Source organism: Cephus cinctus, unplaced genomic scaffold (assembly GCF_000341935.2).
Source record: "Cephus cinctus unplaced genomic scaffold, Ccin1 Ccin1_scaffold0608, whole genome shotgun sequence".
Classification (NCBI taxonomy): domain Eukaryota; kingdom Metazoa; phylum Arthropoda; class Insecta; order Hymenoptera; family Cephidae; genus Cephus; species Cephus cinctus.
Window position 1 is genome coordinate 3,343 of NW_014333254.1, and position 19,369 is coordinate 22,711.

At 38.7% G+C, this 19,369-nt stretch overlaps 3 protein-coding genes across 3 annotated transcripts in view; 2 read left to right on the forward strand and 1 right to left on the reverse strand.

The window, feature by feature from the left end:
- Positions 1 to 2,883: 2,883 nt before the first annotated feature.
- On the reverse strand, positions 2,884 to 11,568 carry LOC107269154 (endoplasmic reticulum metallopeptidase 1). Its single transcript, XM_015742699.2, has 6 exons — positions 10,936 to 11,568; positions 10,237 to 10,783; positions 9,904 to 10,031; positions 9,690 to 9,821; positions 9,493 to 9,613; positions 2,884 to 3,116 (listed from the first exon to the last, which is right to left on the reverse strand). Exons 1-6 carry the CDS (start codon positions 10,939 to 10,941, stop codon positions 3,079 to 3,081), a joined length of 972 nt encoding a protein of 323 aa, XP_015598185.1. The 5' UTR covers positions 10,942 to 11,568; the 3' UTR covers positions 2,884 to 3,078.
- Positions 11,390 to 14,131, forward strand: LOC107269152. The gene is made up of 5 exons (XM_025086413.1): positions 11,390 to 11,435; positions 13,109 to 13,364; positions 13,433 to 13,727; positions 13,815 to 13,872; positions 13,943 to 14,131. Exons 1-5 carry the CDS (start codon positions 11,390 to 11,392, stop codon positions 14,098 to 14,100), a joined length of 813 nt encoding a protein of 270 aa, XP_024942181.1. The 3' UTR covers positions 14,101 to 14,131.
- A 158-nt stretch (positions 14,132 to 14,289) lies between these two features.
- LOC107269153 (retrovirus-related Pol polyprotein from transposon 412) overlaps positions 14,290 to 19,369 on the forward strand; it is a gene marked incomplete in the record, with an annotated part of 19,687 nt that continues 14,607 nt past the window's right edge. Inside the window, 1 exon segment of the mRNA XM_025086405.1 lies at positions 14,290 to 18,275. Within this exon segment, the coding sequence (XP_024942173.1) occupies positions 14,605 to 17,184 (2,580 nt within the window).

Below are 19,369 nucleotides of genomic sequence, written 5' to 3' on the forward strand. Positions count from 1 at the left end.
CGTTCATATCTTTGCGCGGAGAGACTCAGGCGACCTCTGGAGGGTACGAACGTCACCAGCAACTCCTAACCTTCTCGTCAGTAGCCCAAGATACCGATAAAACGCTTTAGTTCCCACGCAGCGTGTATTTGTTTTCAACGACTTTTTTGCGTTCATCGCAATTCGTTAATAGCTAAAAATGGCAGAACGAACCGAACAGCGAATTTGCATAAAATTTTGCTTTAATCTCGGTAAAAGTTGTGCGGAAACTATTGAAATGTTGCAAAAGGCCTTTAAAGATAAGTGTATGGGCAAAACACAAATAAAAGAGTGGTATAGGCGGTTCAAAAGTGGCTGCACATCTGTTGACAGTGACCCTCGTTCTGGTCGACCTTTGACGGGAACATCGTCGGATAAAGTCGAGCGTGTGCGTGTCGCAGTTGAACAAGATCGTCGTTCGACTGTGAGAGAACTGGAAGATGAACTTGGAATACCAAAAAGTACTGTTTGGCGAATTTTAACCGAGAATTTGGGAAACCGGTGACTGGCTTCTTCATCACGACAATGCTCCAGCGCACGCATCAAATCTTGTGCAGCAGTATTTATTTAAACACAGTGTTGCGCAGCTCCGCCAGCCTCCATACAGTCCCGATATAGCTCCCTGCGACTTTTGGCTATTTCCTCGATTGAAAATGCCGCTTAAAGGACATCGATTCGACGATAAAGAGACTGTTGAAACGAATGCGACGATTGCACTAAAGGCGATTCCGAAATCTGACTTTCAAGAGTGCTTTAATAAGTGGAAACATCGATATGAGTGTCTTGTTCAATCAAATAGGGACTACTTTGAAGGATGCCACCCCCGGATGACGAAAAATAAATCAAGCGTCGAGAAATCGAGGTAGGTCGGATACTTTTGGGACAGACCTCGTAGTTTATTTCAACAGTTCTTACTCAACATTTCGCCAATTTAATATTGACGAATCTTTAATAGTTTTAAGTAGTTATTTTTCTTATAGTTTTATATAGTTTTTTTTCCGTACTGGACTGTATGCACTGATAAAAACTAAATAATACAACCACCCTAAATTTTCTGATTCTACGTGAAAATTGAACTGATACCACGCATTAATATTATTATACCATAATGTTTTGAAATCATTAATTTTACGTATGTAATCCATACATACGCAGTATCTTTTCTATTTACACCGCGTAATTAACACTCAGACAACCTATACATTCATATATCACGGAATTCTTAAAAATAATTGTTAACTTCGTTTATTAAAGATAATATTGTATTGATTATATTCATAATAAAAATACGCGCGAACAACATTATTTGTAAATGTAGGCTGCTTAGGAAATAAAAATTGCAATTAAGACTTCGTATGTTCGCGTGAAAGTAATAATTCCTAAGTAAAACATGACACGACTGACTATCATTTATTTAAATCATTCGTTACTACATCATGTTTAAGGAATTTAACACACCCAATATATCTGGACAGCAAGCTCCACCACTTTGCTATTGTAGAAGATAACTAATAAAAACTGTATGTGTTTTATATGAATAAATACATATATGTATCATCTACGCATATGTAAAAAGCAAATCGTTTACTAGTAGCGAAAAACCCTGAATCAAAATGCAATGGAGCCTCTTATTTTTTAATCACTCGAGACCGTGCTACCTCTTCGATTTTAAGTTTCCCTTCAATTCCCACTCTTGATTTCCCTAAATCTAAGCTCCGCCTATTTAATATATATCTGTGCATGCATAGGTGTGTATAAATAAATCCCACTGCGCTTATGTCTGCACACTGCATTCCTGATTGCTGGAAATTGCAACATAGTGGGAGAGAGGTCAGCTCGAGGGGGGAAGTTAAATATTAAGAGCATCAGGTTAAAAATTGAAAGTTACTTAAAATTTGAGAGGTTTCAATGTATTTGGTTTACATCAAGTCGAACGTCGAAATAATCTATATGATATTTAGAGAAGCCAGAAAAGGTATGACTTAAGTCTTTTTATTATATACCGTGCCCTATCCTAAGTAGGACACCCACCTCAAGTTTTTGCGATCGAAAACGAGTTAAAACTACTTACCATGCAGAAGGATGATTCGTTTGGCAGATGCAATTATTATTACTCGTTATCGATCGTGGCAACTTCAGGGGGCCCTATCATGGTTCTCGGGTGAGCTTACTCACTTTTCACGTTCTCATCTCATGTGATTTCAGTCACCCAATCACGGAACGGTCGAATGAAAATAGGAGATCCCTAGGGTTCGTCTAGCTAGTAATCTCACATTTTCACGACTTCACCGCCATTGACGCCATTATTCGAAGTAGTGTTGACAGTGAAAAAAAAACAAATATGAACGTTACGGAAAAACAGAAGGGTATTTTATTGCAATATATGAAGGAGCATAAAGATTTTGCAAAAGGTTGCTTACGTTATAGCAGCGAGAATAAAAAATATTAGTAAGTATATTATAAACTTGAGGCATCTCGTAATCTTCGACGTATTCTTAACATTGTATTTTCACGATTTGGCATAAATAGTATCACCATTAAATTATCCATTTTATTCGTTAATTTCTCCGTCGCTCAAGTAATACTGCTGCAATCTACGTACGCGTTATTTTCAAGATAAGCTGCGTCGATTTCACCTTTTCACGTGAAATTTCGTGTCAAGTCTCCTCACGCGAGTAGTCTCGTATTTTCACGAGGTAAGATTGATCGCAATTGGGTGAGTTGCTAACATTCATCATCTTCACCCAATCCGAGAAGCGTGATAGGCTCCCAGGTGTCCTACTTGGGATGGAACATACGGTATAATAATATATAAGCATGCTTGCCCTACAGTTCTTTTGTACTTGTAAACTATCATCGAGGGTTGAGCTATAGAAGGAATCCAGGTCAGGTAATGGATACAACTAAATGAAGTATACAAAATTTCTTATTTTTATATTTTTCATATATTTCAGAACAGCATTTCTGCGAGATCAGCTGTACATGAAAATCTATAGTTCAGCTAGACTTGATATGATAATCGCCTTCGATCTGTGACACTTAGGAGAATCAGTCCCATACTCAAGCTTCACGGAGACAATTTTCTAGTAAATATTGCCCTGGAATGCGTAAATTTGAATTGAAAATTTAAAGAATTTTCTTTCCGTTGGATTAAAAACAATTATATTTCGTGCCTCTTTCTCAAGATTATAGATGTAGTTTATGCCCTCGTAGTCGTTAAATATTACAACATTCAGAGTAGGGCGGCCGTAGCCCAGTGGATAGGGTAGCGGAATCACGATCGAAAGGTTGGAGGTTCGCGCCCAGCTTCCAGCGGCATTCACCAATGGGTTTTCATATGAAAACTTAAGTGAATATTTATACGGATTTCGCCCAACACTGTTCGGATTCGGTGTATAAACTTTGTAGGTCCCCTCACGCTGAGTTGAATAAGGCCCGACTCGCAAGGTACATCGCCATCTATTGTCGAACTTCCAACCTTGATTATTAGGACCAGTTACTGGCACATGTCCCCCATTGGGGATACAGCCATAAGGAAAGGAAGGAAGGAAGGACAACATTCAGAGTGATTTCAAACTAACTGCCGGCGCTCTATCTTAGGCCGCTGCCCCAACATCTCATATACTTTCGTTCAACACTAGAGTAAGCACGCACGAGCGAGCGGGAAAAAAAATTTTAGTAGTGTTCTTTTGGTTCAAAGAATTTTTTGGGTAATTTTAAAAATTCCAAAGAGAAAGAGAGAAAGAAGAGTGCAAATGAAATAACAGAGGAAATACAGAAAAAGATTAAAAAATGCAAGATCAGTTACGGATTTTACAAAGAGATTAAATAAAAGATGATGAAGAGTCGGTATCAAGTGATCAAGGATCAGGGAAAGATTTAGATGGTTTTGATATAAAAGGTGAGAATAGTAAGATTTAGCATAGGTTTAAAGTGAAATTCCTAAAAGAGCTTGTACCGACAGAAACAAAATTAGACAAAAATCTAATGAATTTGCACGGGATGCAAAAAGCAGATCAGATTTACGACTGATGAGCTTAGACGAGAGAAAAGACAGGTCAGGGGGCTCTCGGTCACGGTTCTCGGATTGGGTGAAAATGACGAATCTGAGCATCTCACCCAATTACGATCAATCTTACTTCATGAAAATGCGAGAATACTCGCGTGAGGAGACTTGTTACGAAATTTCACGTGAAAAGTTGAAATCGACGCAGCTTTCCTTGAAAATAACGCGTACGTAGATAGTACTCGTAGCAGTATTACTTGAGCGACGGAGAAATTGACGAATGAAATAGATAATTTAATGGTGATACTATTTATGCCAAATCGTGAAAATACAATGTTAAAAATACGTAGAAGATTACGGGATGCCTCAAATTCATTTATAATACTGGAAAGTGAATTATTCTCGCTGCTATAACGTAAGCGGCCTCTTGCAAAATCTCTATGTTCCTTCATATATTACAATAAAATACCCTTCTGTTTTTCCGTAACGTTCATATTTGTTTTTTGAAGTCGTGAAAATGTGAGATCATTAGCCGGACGTGCCCTAGGAATCTCCCATTTTCACTCGACTGTTCCGTGATTGAATGACCGAAGTCTCATGAGATGAGAACGGGAAAGGTGAGTAAGCTCACCGGAGAATCGTGATAGGCCCCCTGAAGTTGCCACGATCGATAACGAGTAATAATAATTGCATCTGCCGAACGAATCATCTTTCTCCATAGTAAGTAGTTTTAACTCGTTTACGATCGCGACAACTTCAGGCGGGTGTCCTGGAATTTATGAGTTTGCACGAGAAGCAAAAGAGGGTAACAAAAATTCGAAATAAAATAGACATGGTTCAAATAAATAACATCGAGTTTGTATATTCTAATATAGGTTGTAAGAAAAATGTTACCATAGGCTCCTCCCCGCCTCCTGACTCGAGGGCAGCCTTGGCCACGAGCGTTGCTTATTAGATATATTGTTGTTTACTGTCATTTATTATATATATTCAGAATTTTAGGCCCATTGTATTTAGTTTAAGATCCCTTCCCTTCCCCTCGTCGTTACCCTAGGACACTGGCTTGGAGTCATCGAGGACCATCGCCGAGGTCCAACAGCCATCCCCGGAAGGATTGAGAGTGGCTACGTTGCCTAGGCAGCGGAAGACAGGGAAGGCATGAGCAGGTGAACAGCTGATCGACACCCATGCCCGATACCCGCCAAACCAGCCACCCCGACCACGTAGATGCAGCCCCGATGCAGTTCCGTCACACGGGTAGTAAAGAGGCCCGTGTGACAGCGGTGGATCCCTCTCCCTCCGAGACCGCGGACGTGCCCGGGAGGAGATTTTGACAGGCGTGGAGGCCTTCATTTTGCCCGGCACGCAGGCTAGCCGTTCATGAAGCCAGCCTCGTGCCACCTTACAGCTAGGCCCTGGAAGGCCCGCTAGGGCTGTACCAAGGAAAGGCGACGGCGTCCTGTCATGTCCGAACTACCGACCAATGCCGAAGCACGTAGCCCTCTCAATTCAGCGGTCCGACCAATCAACAAGGCTCTGGAGGCCCACGAGGACCGGAAAGCGGCAGAAGACTTCACTTCGAGCCAGGATAGCGATCGAGCGACAGCGTGTATGATTCTCAGATTTGCAAGAGAGTGCGGATAGTTTGAGTGTATACAAATTTGGATTATATCGAGTTTGCGCAGCGTTTCAGTGAGTATTTGCGTATGATTGAGTTCCTTTTGCCCTTTTTCCCAACCGCCCCCACCATTTTCTATTTGCAAGATCACATTTATTAGGTCCCTTCCGGACATAGCGAGCCGTCCCACATGGATCAGCCCCTTTAGTTATTTCTTTTTGTTGTAAACTGGTGATATTTTGTTTTAAACAGTGATATACAGTAACGTCCAATTGAAGTACAACACTTGAATTTTTGTATATTTTTCTGAAACTATGACCGATTTCGAAAAACCAAAGACATATTTTTTATGAAATTTCCTTCCCGTTCGAATGGTAAAGGTTTTATTCAGATCGGAGACAAAATGGTTGAACGGCAGGGGTTGGAGTGAAATAGTGCGTTTTGGGACTTTTTGAAAAGTGCGAGAACTAGTAGTTTCGGAAGGAAATTCATATTTCTAATTATGGCACGAGAGAGAGCATCCTTCGGCATTAAAAAACACCCTCATTCAACCCCTGTAGGATCACTCTAGGGGTGCTACACCCCCTTGAAGTGAAAACACTTAATTGGCCATAACTTTCAAACGCGCTGGCCAATATGGTCCAGTTTCTGCGTGATATCATCTTTAATGATCCTGCAGATTCTCACAAAATTATAGTTCTCGGAGATGATCCCGTGACGGAGATTTCGAGGTATCGCAAGGGCACCCGAAGATTCCCCGCCATTTTTCATTAGGAATGCGATGAAATAGAAGTTTCATATTTATTCCACGTTGTAACTAAGATTTCAACGATTAGAACGCGCTTTTAAACATCCAAAAATGAGTTTGCTAAGGGGTTAAATATTCCGTTTGAAAAAACGCCCAAATTTTACGAGTTTCGCTCGAGGCGCTTGTGGGACTACTACCCTACCACGCGCGCGAAGCAATTGTCCCCCGAGCGCCTCGAGCGGAACTCGCAAAATTTAGGCGTTTTTTCAAATGAAATATTTAACCCCTTTAGCAAACTCATTTTTGGCTGTTTAAAAGCGCGTTCTAATCGTTGAAACTCAGCTACAACGTGGAACAAATACGAAACTTCTGTTTCACCGCATTTCTAATCAAAAATGGAGGGAAAGCTTCGAATGCACTTGCAATATCTCGAGATCTCCGTCACGGGATCATCTTCTAGAAAAATAATTTTGTGAGAATCTGCAGTATTATTAAAGATGATATCACTCAGAAACTGGACCAGATTGGCCGCGGCTTTCAGAAGTTATGGCGAATTAAGTGTTTTCACTTCAAGAGGATACTAGAGTGATACTACAGGGATTCAATGAGGGTGTTTTTTTAATGCCGAAGAATGCTCTCTCTCGTGCCATAATTAGAAATATGAATTTGCTCCCGAAACTACTAGTTCTCGCACTTTTCAAAAAGTCTCAAAATGCACTATATCACTCCAACCCCTGCCGCTCAGCCATTTTGTATCCGATCGGGATAAAACCTTTACTATTCGGACGGGAAGGAAATTTCCTAAAAAATGTGTCTTTGTTTTTTCGAAATCTGTCATCCTTTCACAGAAATGTAAAAAAATTCAAGTGTTGCACTTCAATTGGACGTTACTGTATATCTCCGAATTCAAGTTTATCTTTAACTTTCAATTGTCAATGCTATTATAGTAATGCGCAAATAATGGTGGAGCTTAATACCAGTATTTTATCCAAGTAAATTCTTTAATGTAAACATTTCTCACTTCATTCTACATTATATCAATAATCAACTTCTCCTTATACTTGCAGCTTACTAAATAAAAACTATTTTTACTGGAAAATAAGAAAAAAGAATCACACGCAAATGTAAGCTCCTAAAAACACACGCACGCTTAGCTATTAGGGGGTTGCATAGAAAACCACTATTTACGTATAGATGCCTCTAGCTGCGTATGCTGTGGGCAGTGGCAGATGTCGATTATGTCATTTTGAAGCGTGAACATTTTCTACTAAAATACAGTCATCACACGCAATTGTATGTGTACAAAAGTGCTTTTATATAACACAAGTAAAATGGAACGCGATAAGTTTTTTTTTTCGATGTGTACTTCTACACTATTTTAATTTGCAAAAAAATGCAGCTGAAGCTCATAGATTGCTTGCGAAAACTTATGGTGAATTTGCTCCATCGGAAACAGTATGATGTAGAGATTGGTTTCGACAATTTAAATCTGTTGATTGTAACGTTCACGACAAACAACGGACAGTTCCATCAAAAAAGTTCGAAGATGACCAATTGCAAGCTCTGTTGGACGAAAACTCTGCTCAAACGCTTAAAGAATCGACTTAACAGCTCGGAGTCGATAAATCGACCGTTCTAAGACGTTTACAAGCCATGAGAAAAATTCAAAAAGAAGGGACATGGCTGCAACATGACTTGACTGAAAATGCCATGACTAATCATTTAAACATTGCGATTTCATTGCTTGCAAGACATAAAAAGAAGAGTTTCTTGCAGCGTATTCTGAACAGCGATGAAAGATGGATTTATTTTGACAACCCAAAACGCAAGAAATCATGAGTTGATCCTGGCCAATCAGCAACATCGACACCAATGCGAAACATCCACAGTCACAAAGCATTGCTCTGTATTTGGTGGGATATGGAGGGCGTCGTGTATTACGAGCTGATGAAACCGAATGAAACAGTCACCGTCGAATATTATCAACAACAACTGGAGCGTTTGTATGATAATTTGATGCAAAAACGACCAACAATTACAGCAAATCGTCGAAAAGTGATTCTTCTGCACGACAACGCTCGGCCACATGTTGCTAAAGCCGTGAAACAAATCCTGATGGAGCTCGAATAGGAGGTGCTCCCGCATCCAGCGTATTCTCCCAACCTTGCTCCAAGCGATTATCATCTTTTCCGATCGATGCAACACGATTTGGAAGATACACATTTTCATGACTATAGGAAATCGAAAATTGCGTTGCTGAATGGATTGGCTCGAAAGACAAACAATTCTTTCGCCGTGGAATTCAACCTCTGCCAAAAAAGTGGGAAAAAGTCATAGCTTCCGAGGGCAAATACTTTGATTCACATCTTTTTTTATTGAAATAAATGCTTTAAAAATAGAAAAAAAAATCGGCTTTCTATGCAACCCTCTAATATTACATTTAAACTACGCTAGTGTGCAGAATAAAACTAATATTGTGACCATCGTTTTAATCCCAAATATCGCACTCAAGATAAACATACAGTTGTGCAATTAAAAGAGATTACATTGAAAACGCATCCAAAAAATTTTCAGATTTTAGTGTTGGAAATAAAAGTTTAGTTCTAGTAGATAATTTATAATGTATCAAATAAACAATGAAGAACAATGCTAATGAGGGAAGAACAAACCAAGGAGGGAAACGAGCATTCATAGTATTTTAGTTTAAAGGATAGATTTGAAGAATAAAAGTGTTTTTGTTATATTAATTATTTGAAATCAAATATTGTTGATACTTAAGTTTTCTTCTTTCCAACTTGTTTATTTTAATTTTTTTTTTAAAGTCCGAATAAAACCAAATATCAGTATAAACGAAACTTTGTCTACACTTGTATATAGGTTCCAATGGAAATAACTCGTTCTTTATACTTGGAAAAGTGGTAACACAAAAAACACAAAGTAAATATCCTATCGCCAATGCTATAATTTCCTACTCAAGGATATAACAGTTGTGCACATCAGGTGTTTCACAGCTATTTCCCTTGAATAGGGATCATTGTTGAAATCTTACTTTGTGTTTCCGGGAACGTCATTGTAAAAAAGATAACAAAAGAAGAAGCTCACCAGATATTTTGCCAAAATCTCTGAAGATACGAAAATCCGTATCCCCCGGAACAATGCCACTTTGAAATATTTCTTGAGCCAAGGATGATGCATACGGATATGGCACAGTTCGTGAATAAATCTGAGACAGAAAAGACAAATTATATTTAAAATGGAATTAATTATACCATTAAATGAATGTAATATAAGATTTGTACTTCTAAAATCCAAGCATTTCCTGGTCCAGCTTGGAACAACAATTCGCGACCTCCAGCACCACAAGCTTCCAGATTTATAAAAGCTCGAACTTCTTTTGCCCAAGAATGCTGAGTTATAAATCCATGAGATGCCTACATGAATTTAAATGTTCAAAAAACAATTTAATGTATATTTGCATGTTTTACCTCCCCTAAATAGATCAAATTCATCTACCTGCATTAAATTCTCTTCTGCTCCATTAAATAAAAATATAATATTATGTTTAAGAAATTTAGCATCCTGAGACATTACACGTAATACTTCCAACATCACTGCACAACCAGCTCCATCATCAGAACCACCTATAATATTGATAGAAATAATAACAACAATAAATTAATTATTACTTATATATTAGTAACATAAGAGTAAATTGATTCCTGCTTTAAAATTGGACTTTTAAATCTGGTACAAAATAAATGTTCATAGTAACAGAAATTTAACACAAAAATTAATTTTTAATTGAAGTTTACGTGTATATAGGTTTAATATTAAAATTATACTTGCCAGGGCTTTCTGGAAACGTATCAAAATGACAGTTTAAAAGCAAACTATGCTTCGAAGGCCTATATGGACTAAGTTTAACAATAACATTCTGAACGTTTCTATAAATGTTTGTCATTCCATCCAGAAACGTTAAAGGAAATGCACCACTATGTTTTGTAATATCCATAACAATTTTGTAATCTCTGCTAGCATCTTTAATAATATCATTTATCACTGTCGTAAGGAACTTCACAGCCAATATCTCATTTTCATAACTTCCTGTTATTCGAGGACCAATAGATGTTAAATTAACTACATGATCTCGAGCTCTTTCTGCAACAAATCTTCCTGGAAACGAGGCTTCTGTATTAATAAAATGAGGCGTTGGTAAATTTTTTTCCAGCACAATAACTATTAATGATATGGCAAGAAAATAGGTGACCACAAAAAATAAATGTTGTGTATCATTTTGTTTGATGTACTTCTTCTTTGAAAAGGCCTTATTTGTATACAGAATATCATAAGAAGATCGCCTGACTGAATGTTGGCGTAGTCTAACTCCGTCTTGCTAAAATATAAACAAATTTCGATTAGTAAGTCCTAATTTATACATCACCATTTTTTCAAAATACCCGGCTGATAGCGTAATTTAAATTCAGGTTATGTTATCATTAGAGCTATGTATTTTATTTAAACATAGCAAGAAAGAAAAGGTCGTACCATCATTATTACTGTTCCTTTATCACATAAATAAATTAGTTTCAAAGGCACTTAACAGAAACAAAAACGTCAGTTAATAACTGAAAGCATTTCTCTGTATTCACCACTGCATCTTTCCATAACATATAGTCATCGAAAGAAGTACGATAAACGCTCTAACGATGGTATTATATAAAATGATGACATGTGCTCACGCGCAGCTTTTTAATCGACTATCAGTGTATATGTATGTATATGCCATATAAAGGTGTTTCATAAATGATGCACTGCACCGATTTGCAAAAACTTTCTCGTAAAGGTACCTGTGTAAAGTTGGTCGGCCAACTTTTATATTTTAAACTTTTTTTTACTCCAATCGTTTGATAGAGTTTATTAGTCAATAGCATCGACGTATAGTATGGGCTACGGATAGACATAGAAAAAATGATCGGCTGAAAGAAAAAGATAGCGACTGATGGCGGCCAAGCCCTTTGTTTCTAATCAGCAGCCGAAGTACGAAAGTATAAAGAACATTGATAGCTAACAGAAGCATTAGAAAAGGAGAGTGATTAGCCGTCACCTCATTTCCTGTTTGTTTATTTGAACGGTTAGTTTTTTAAAGGATTTGAAGTAGGAATCGCGTAGTCCATATCCCCCCAAAAAACACTTACGTGTAAAAAATTACGCCAAGTACAGGAGTGCTGTGTATTCCTCTAACAAAAAGTATTGATATCAGATTATGGAGGCCAAGTACATAAGTCACTACATGTTTGCCTATTATATGATCTAGCACTGGCCCATCATTTTAATTGTATTTCCAAAATTTCTTATAACGTTTTCACTACTCTTACTACTGCTTCCCGTAGTTGATTATGATTTAATGGTCATTTAATAATTAATAAAACTTTAGGTAATTCCTTATCGAGTACTACTTCGCGGGTCCGTGCCAGGAATTCCAAAGTACTTACTTTGAACGTACTAATAGTATCCTAAAACTATATCTGTGTTATTAAGCTTTAACCGTGATTATTTTTGACGAGTTATTGTGAATAAGCTGTATATAGAAAGGTGACATTGGTTTTGAGTTTGATGACTGGCATAATGAACACAAATTTATGTCAAGAAATGCACGAACGCGCCAAGTAGTACTCGATAAGGAATTACCTAAAGTTTTATTAATTATTAAATGACCATTAAATCATAATCAACTACGGGAAGCAGTAGTAAGAGTAGTGAAAACGTTATAAGAAATTTTGAAAATACAATTAAAATGATGGGCCAGTGCTAGATCATATAATAGGCAAACATGTAGTGACTTATGTACTTGGCCTCCATAATCTGATATCAATACTTTTTGTTAGAGGAATACACAGCACTCCTGTACTTGGCGTAGTTTTTTACACGTAAGTTTTTTTTGGGGGATTGTTATGCCGTGAAGATGTTATAAAATAATCTAAAGCTTAATAACACAGATATAGTTTTAGGATACTATTAGTACGTTCAAAGTAAGTACTTTGGAATTCCTGGCACGGACCCGCGAAGTAGTACTCGATAAGGAATTACCTAAAGTTTTATTAATTATTAAATGACCATTAAATCATAATCAACTACGGGAAGCAGTAGTAAGAGTAGTGAAAACGTTATAAGAAATTTTGAAAATACAATTAAAATGATGGGCCAGTGCTAGATCATATAATAGGCAAACATGTAGTTGACTTATGTACTTGGCCTCCATAATCTGATACCAATGCTTTTTATTAGAGGAATACACAGCACTCCTGTACTTGGCGTAGTTTTTTACACGTAAGTTTTTTTTGGGGGATTGTTATGCCGTGAAGATGTTATAAAATAATCATCAGCACTTTTAATAATAATAAAATAGCAAAAACAAACTATTTTCATTGTATCTCTGTTTCGTTAACAATGGCACAATTTTATTCTATTTTTCTTTGATGAGCAGACGATGCTCACTCGGAGCCTAGAGTTCGACGATTGACTTTTTGTTGCGAACAAAATAATGAAGAGCTTCTACGCCTTCGTACAATTTTGCTGACAAAGGGTTACTTAAAGTGTGGTACTAAGAATGCTAACCTAGTAAATAACTAAGTAACGCTTAGGGCATAACAGTATATACTACAATTTACCATTCATCTATTTATAATTTTAATACACCCTATTTCACTTTAATGTTTAGCACCTTTGTTACCAGTCTCAACCCCATCATCGAATACGCTGTCGTCACCAGTTTCAGTTGTTTTAGCTAAAATTCCATCGTCGGTTTCAGTCTCATTGCCTAACATTTCGTCGTCAGTCTCAGCTACGCGGGCCAGTAGCACAACTTCGTCGTCGGGTTCAGCTTCAGTTGCCGGCATTTCATCGTCAATTTCATTGTCAGTGCCAGCTTCGACGTACAAAGTCCATCCTGAACTTCCAAAACCCGACACACATCCGTAGGTACACCTAAAATTGCATAAAAAGAAGTTTTACGTAGATGATAATATTAATCTTTATATTATAGGGACGGTGTGTTCCAGAACTGTCACTCTAAACCTAAAAGTCAGGTGTGGGATAGCTTTACTAAAGTTAATTTCATTAGTGCACGATGCAAAATTTGCACGAACGTTTTGAAACATGGTGGCAACACGCCGAACTTCAAACAACATCTAGATCGAAAATACCCTCTGCCTCCAGGTGTGTCCACAGGCAAAGAGCAAAAAGGTATTTTGAATTTCAAAAGTACATCAAACAAAAAATGGAGAGCAGAGAATGAAGACAAACCTGCTCCAATAGAAGTGGAAATGCGAAGGAGCAATGTAAATTTACTACAAACATCTTTTCCAAAATTATATACTTGAGAGTCAACCATATTTATGATAAAAATTGCAACTCTTTAAACTTAGGAAAACAGCAGAGATGGTAAAATCGACACAGCTTCTCAGCGAGTGCATTCATTTACAGGTAAAGTGCTACATATCTGTTTATCAATACTTTTCGATGTGAGAGTTTTTGTATTATTTTTTGTCAACAGCTGGTGGGACAACTGCTGACAATATCACTAACGAGATACTATTTATACTTGCTACCGACAATTGCCTTCTCTCCGTTGTTGAAAACGAAGGATTCCTCAACTTGATGAAGATAACTGCTCCGTTGTATAACGTTCCCTCGAGACGTATGTACCTGTGATGATATGTTAGCGATCTAGGGTTGGCAGCACTACTCACGCACTCACGCGGCTGCCTCCCCTCCCGACTAAAATAGTCTAGCCTGAGCGCCTCATGGGCTCACACACGTCCGGTCTCCGGCACCCCGCAATTATATTAATAAAGTCATACTAAGTCTTAACGGCACGAGTATTTATTTATGGAACTTACACAACATAACATGGCGCAGTCGGTAGTCTCGGCGGGAACGGTGTTTAAGATTCTCGTCGTTCGTGATTATCGTAAAATACGATAATTAGTTAAAATATGACAAACAGTGTAAAAGTGGATTCTCGTCGAATACCAGTAAGAGTATCGTCGACGAGAACACATGTAAAGTGTCAAGCTGGAGACAAACGGAAAGTCAGTTCCGGGAAACGTGCCCGAACACGCGCTTGAAGAGAAGTCGCAGGACGAGTCGACAACAAGCGGGGACACGGAAAGTAATTATACGGACGCAAACTCGTTAGTAGAGAATTTCGATATTATGGAAACCTCGATGAAGGCACCACCACCGTTGTCGTTCGACGGCAATGTTAAAGAAAATTGGCTCAAATGGAAACAAAGGTTTGACTTGTACATGGAAGCCACTGAATTAGATACAAAGCCAGAGGCGAGAAGAATCGCCGTTTTCTTACATACGATAGGAGAAGAGGCACTGGAAAAGTACAATACTTTCAATCTAAGTGCAGATGATAAAAAGAAGTTCGACGCAGTAGCGGCGGCATTTGAGAATTACTGCACGCCGAAAGCAAACGAAACTGTAGAAAGACATGTGTTTTTCACGCGCGTGCAACAGAGCGATGAAAATTTCACGAATTATTTAACGGATTTAAAAAAGTTAAGTGCGACGTGTGGATTTGATCACCTTCGAGATGGACTAATAAAAGACAGAATCGTGTGTGGAATACGTGACACAGAACTAAAAAATTGCCTACTACGTGAAGAAGATTTAAATCTAGAAAAGTGCATAAAAATCTGCCGAGCGGTAGAGCTGACAGAGATTCAAACAAAGACGATCGGCGATGAAGCCAAAGTTCACGCGGTCAAGAAATCTGAAAAGCACGCGGCGACCGGAAATTCTCGGAAGCAGACTTCGAGCGGCGCGCGCGGCAACAACAGCGGCGGAAGCGACAAGGCGCGAAGCAGCGGCGCAGGCAGCAAGGCAAGTGGTGGCGCAGGGAGAAGTTCGCCATCTTCGTCCAACCAACAGCGGACATCTTGCCAGCGATGCGGCCGTCAGCATACGTATCGTCAATGCCCGGCGTACGGTAAAGAATGCAATATATGTAAGCGGAAAAATCATTTTGCGAAAATGTGTAGAAGCAAAAACAGTTCAGAGCATCGCGATGATAAAGTAGATTCTTTATATGTCGGTAGTTTAAATAGTAGTAACAATGAGTTTGATTGGATGGAGAATACTACAGTAAATAATTCGCGTAAAATTGAAGTAAAACTAGACTCAGGCACGCGATGCAATGTGTTACCGAGTTATAAGTTAAAGAATTTAAAATTGAAAAATGTTAAAATAGAGAAAACTAACGTAAAATTAACAGCATATGGTGGCCAAAGAATAAACGTAGTTGGCAAATGTAGGTTAAACTGTAAATTTGTAAACAGAGAAAATGTAGACTTAGAATTTGTAGTAACTGAAAATACGGATGATCAGCCAGTGATAATAGGCTTACCTAGTCTGATGCAACTCAATACTGTGCAAAGGGTACACAATATTAAAGCAAGTGAAAACAGTAATAATTTAACAGTAGAAAAAATTTTAAATAAACACAAAAAAGTCTTTGAAGGCATTGGATGCGTAACTAATTTTGAATATGACATTCAATTAAAAGAGGACGCTAAACCTACTATTGCTGCATGCAGAAAAATACCGATAGCATTAAATGATCAAGTAAAAAAAGAATTAGACAAAATGGAAAAAGACGGTATAATTAAAAAGGTTACTGAACCAACTGACTGGGTTCACCCAATAGTAATAAGTAAAAAGAAAAATGGGCAGATTAGAATTTGTATAGACCCAACAGAATTTAATAAGTTTGTTAAAAGATATCACAGAAAAATACCTACTTTTGATGAATTAAGTTCCGATATAGCAGGTAGTAAAGTTTTTAGCGTACTTGACGCAGATAGAGCCCTTCACCAAATAAAACTGTCTGAAAGAAGCAGCTATATGATGACAATCATCACGCCCTTTGGTAGATATAGGTACTTGAGAATGCCATTCGGCATAAATTCTGCTACTGAAGTATTTCAGGATTGCTTCGAGGAAATCTTTGGTAATATAGAAGGCGTTGATATTTATGTTGATGATGTCAGAGTAAGAGGTAGAAATCAAAAAGAACATGATTTAAGACTAGAAAAAGTTCTGGAAAGAGCAGAACAAAGAAATGTAAAATTTAAGTTTGATAAATGTAAAATTAGTAGTTCAGAAGTTAAATATATGGGTCATGTGTTTACTGAACAAGGTATAAAACTTGATACTGATAGAGTAAAGTCAATTGTCGATATGAAGCCTCCAAAGGATAAAAAAGAACTAGAAACTTTTCTTGGTATGATTACGTACGTATCGAGATTTATCCCTAGTTTAGCAACCAAAAATGCTGTGTTAAGAGAACTAACAAAGAAAAATGTACAATGGAATTGGGACGAAAATGCGAATAAAGCGTTCACAGAATTAAAAGAGATCTTATGTAAAGCGCCTGTTTTGCAATATTATGATGTAAATGAACCTGTAGTTTTAAGCGTAGACGCATCGAAAAGTGGTCTTGGAGCTGTACTACTACAGAATGGCTTGCCAGTAGCGTATGCAAGCAAAGCGTTGACTCAAACTGAACAAAGATACGCTCAAATCGAGAAAGAAGTGTTAGCTATAGCATTTGGTTGCATAAAATTTGATCAACAAATTTATGGTAAAGAAATTTTAGTAGAGTCAGATCATAAGCCGCTTGAGGCAAATTTAAAAAAATGTATTAATGATTGCCCTGCTAGGCTACAAAGTATAAGATTAAGGTTAAAAAGATACAATTTAACTGTAAAATACAAACCTGGTTAAGAATTATTTTTAGCAGATGCATTATGGAGAGCATATAGTAACTGTGAAAAATTAGATCTAGAAAAAGAGATCGAAACACAAGTCTGTTTAGTTATGGAAAGCTTTCCCATTTCTTTAGATAAAAAAGATCAGTTTATAAAAGAAACGGAGGCTGATGAAGAAATGCAACTGCTAATCAAATATATACAAGAAGGCTGGCCTACCACTAAGAGTCAGGTTGCGAGCACTGTTAAACAGTATTATAATTATTCTAAGGAGTTAAGTATCATAGATGGCCTAGTATTTAAAGGTAACAGACTAGTCATGCCTAAAAGTTTAAGAAAAGAAATGTTAAACTTAATTCATTTTAATCATCTAGGCAAAGAAAAGTGTAAAAACAGAGCGCGCGAAATTCTGTTTTGGCCTTTGATGAATAAAGAAATTGACGACGTTGTGGATAACTGCGCAATCTGCAATAAGTACAGAAAAGGCAACGTACAAGAAACTCTAATAAATAGAGAAGTTCCAGACGGACCCTGGGAAACGTTAGGTGTAGACATATTCTACTACCAGGGATTCTCGTTTTTGTTCATTATCGATTATTTCAGCAAATACGTAGAGGTAGCGAAATTGCGAGACATGTCCAGCTGCTCTGTAATTAGTGTGTTAAAATCGCAATTTGCTAGACATGGCGTACCGTATGTAATGTACTCAGATCCGGGTACACAATTGAACAGCGCAGAAATGTCAAAGTTTGCTGCAGATTGGAACTTCACTTTGAAAACGTCAAGTACAAAGTACTCCCAATCAAATGGGATGGTTGAAAGGCACATTGCCACCATTAAAAGAATGTTTAAAAAACTTGATGACGATCCAGGTAAAGATCCAAATCTTGCAATGCTAGAGTACAGAAACACTCCAATAGGCGAGGGATTAAAATCACCTAATGAAATAATGTTTGGTAGGAAAATTCGCGGAATTTTACCCAATAATAAAAATTTTGAAAGAGAAAAAGAGAATAGAGAGATTAAAGAAAAATTAATAGATAGACAGTTGCGTCAAAAGGAATATTACGATAGAAATGCGCACAATCTAAAACCTGTAAATATAAACGACAAAGTGTATGTTGTGACGTGTACCGTTCATCGGCGTCGCCTACAAATAATCCCGTGGCTGCTCCCAACGTCCTGTTATCAAAGAAAAGATCCGAAGATCTAATTGTTGGGCGCCAGGTGCGGCTTTCCCGCGCCACCATCCCTCACCACGGCCGTTTTCAGGTTTCCCGGCAGCTCAGCCTCAGCGCACTGAAAATGGTAGAGGGGAACATGGGGGCGACGAGAGAGAATTTTGGAGTCAACGGATAGGCGCGCAAAGTCCCTACCGAAGAATTAAATAAACCGATGGTCCCAGCTAGAGTGACCAAGATCTGCGATAGGCCGAGATCTTATGAAGTGCAACTGCCTAATGGTAATGTAATTGAAAGAAACCGCAGGCACTTGCATGGTCCGGTTTACAGTGACGACTGTAATAGCGATAGCGCACATACGGTACTTACCGAGAACTGGCTGTCCCGTCAGTCCCGTACCAAATCCAAATCGTGGTGGCCGTGTCCCTTCCGCCTATCCCCGTGGTGCCGCATCCCGGCTCCACGAGGGTGTACATCAAACACTCAGAATTTCACACACTCGGCCACGCACTGGCACTAGACTATTCCAACAAACCCGGGAGCCATGGTTCTCTGCGAGAGATCCCGATAATCGCAATCCGCGATTATCCGATAGCTCCGCTATCGCCCGAGCATGAAAGAAGGACTTCTTTTTCGCGGTCCGCCGGATACCCGTGTCCTTACACGCGGACTCCCCGCGACACACTCTTTTTATCCTACCTACCGCTCTTTGCGGTAAGTCAAAAATCAAAACAAATCTCCTCTCCGGCGCCCTCCCCGCGGACCCGCAAACCGTAGCCGATCAAAGTTCCCGGGGTACCGGCAGTGCGTCCTGGCGGTTGAGCACCCCTTGCTTGCGGGCTCTCAACCCAAAAGGGCTACGTGCCTCCGCCGCCAGTCCACTACTTTCCCCCGTTCCCTCCTCCCAACCACGGACCTACGAACTCTTTGGAGATGGAGGCTGGAGGCACTGCCGTGCTGCCGGCAGCGCGCGGAGGTGCGGGGCTTCTGTAACGTGTCGTCCTGACGCCACGTTACAAT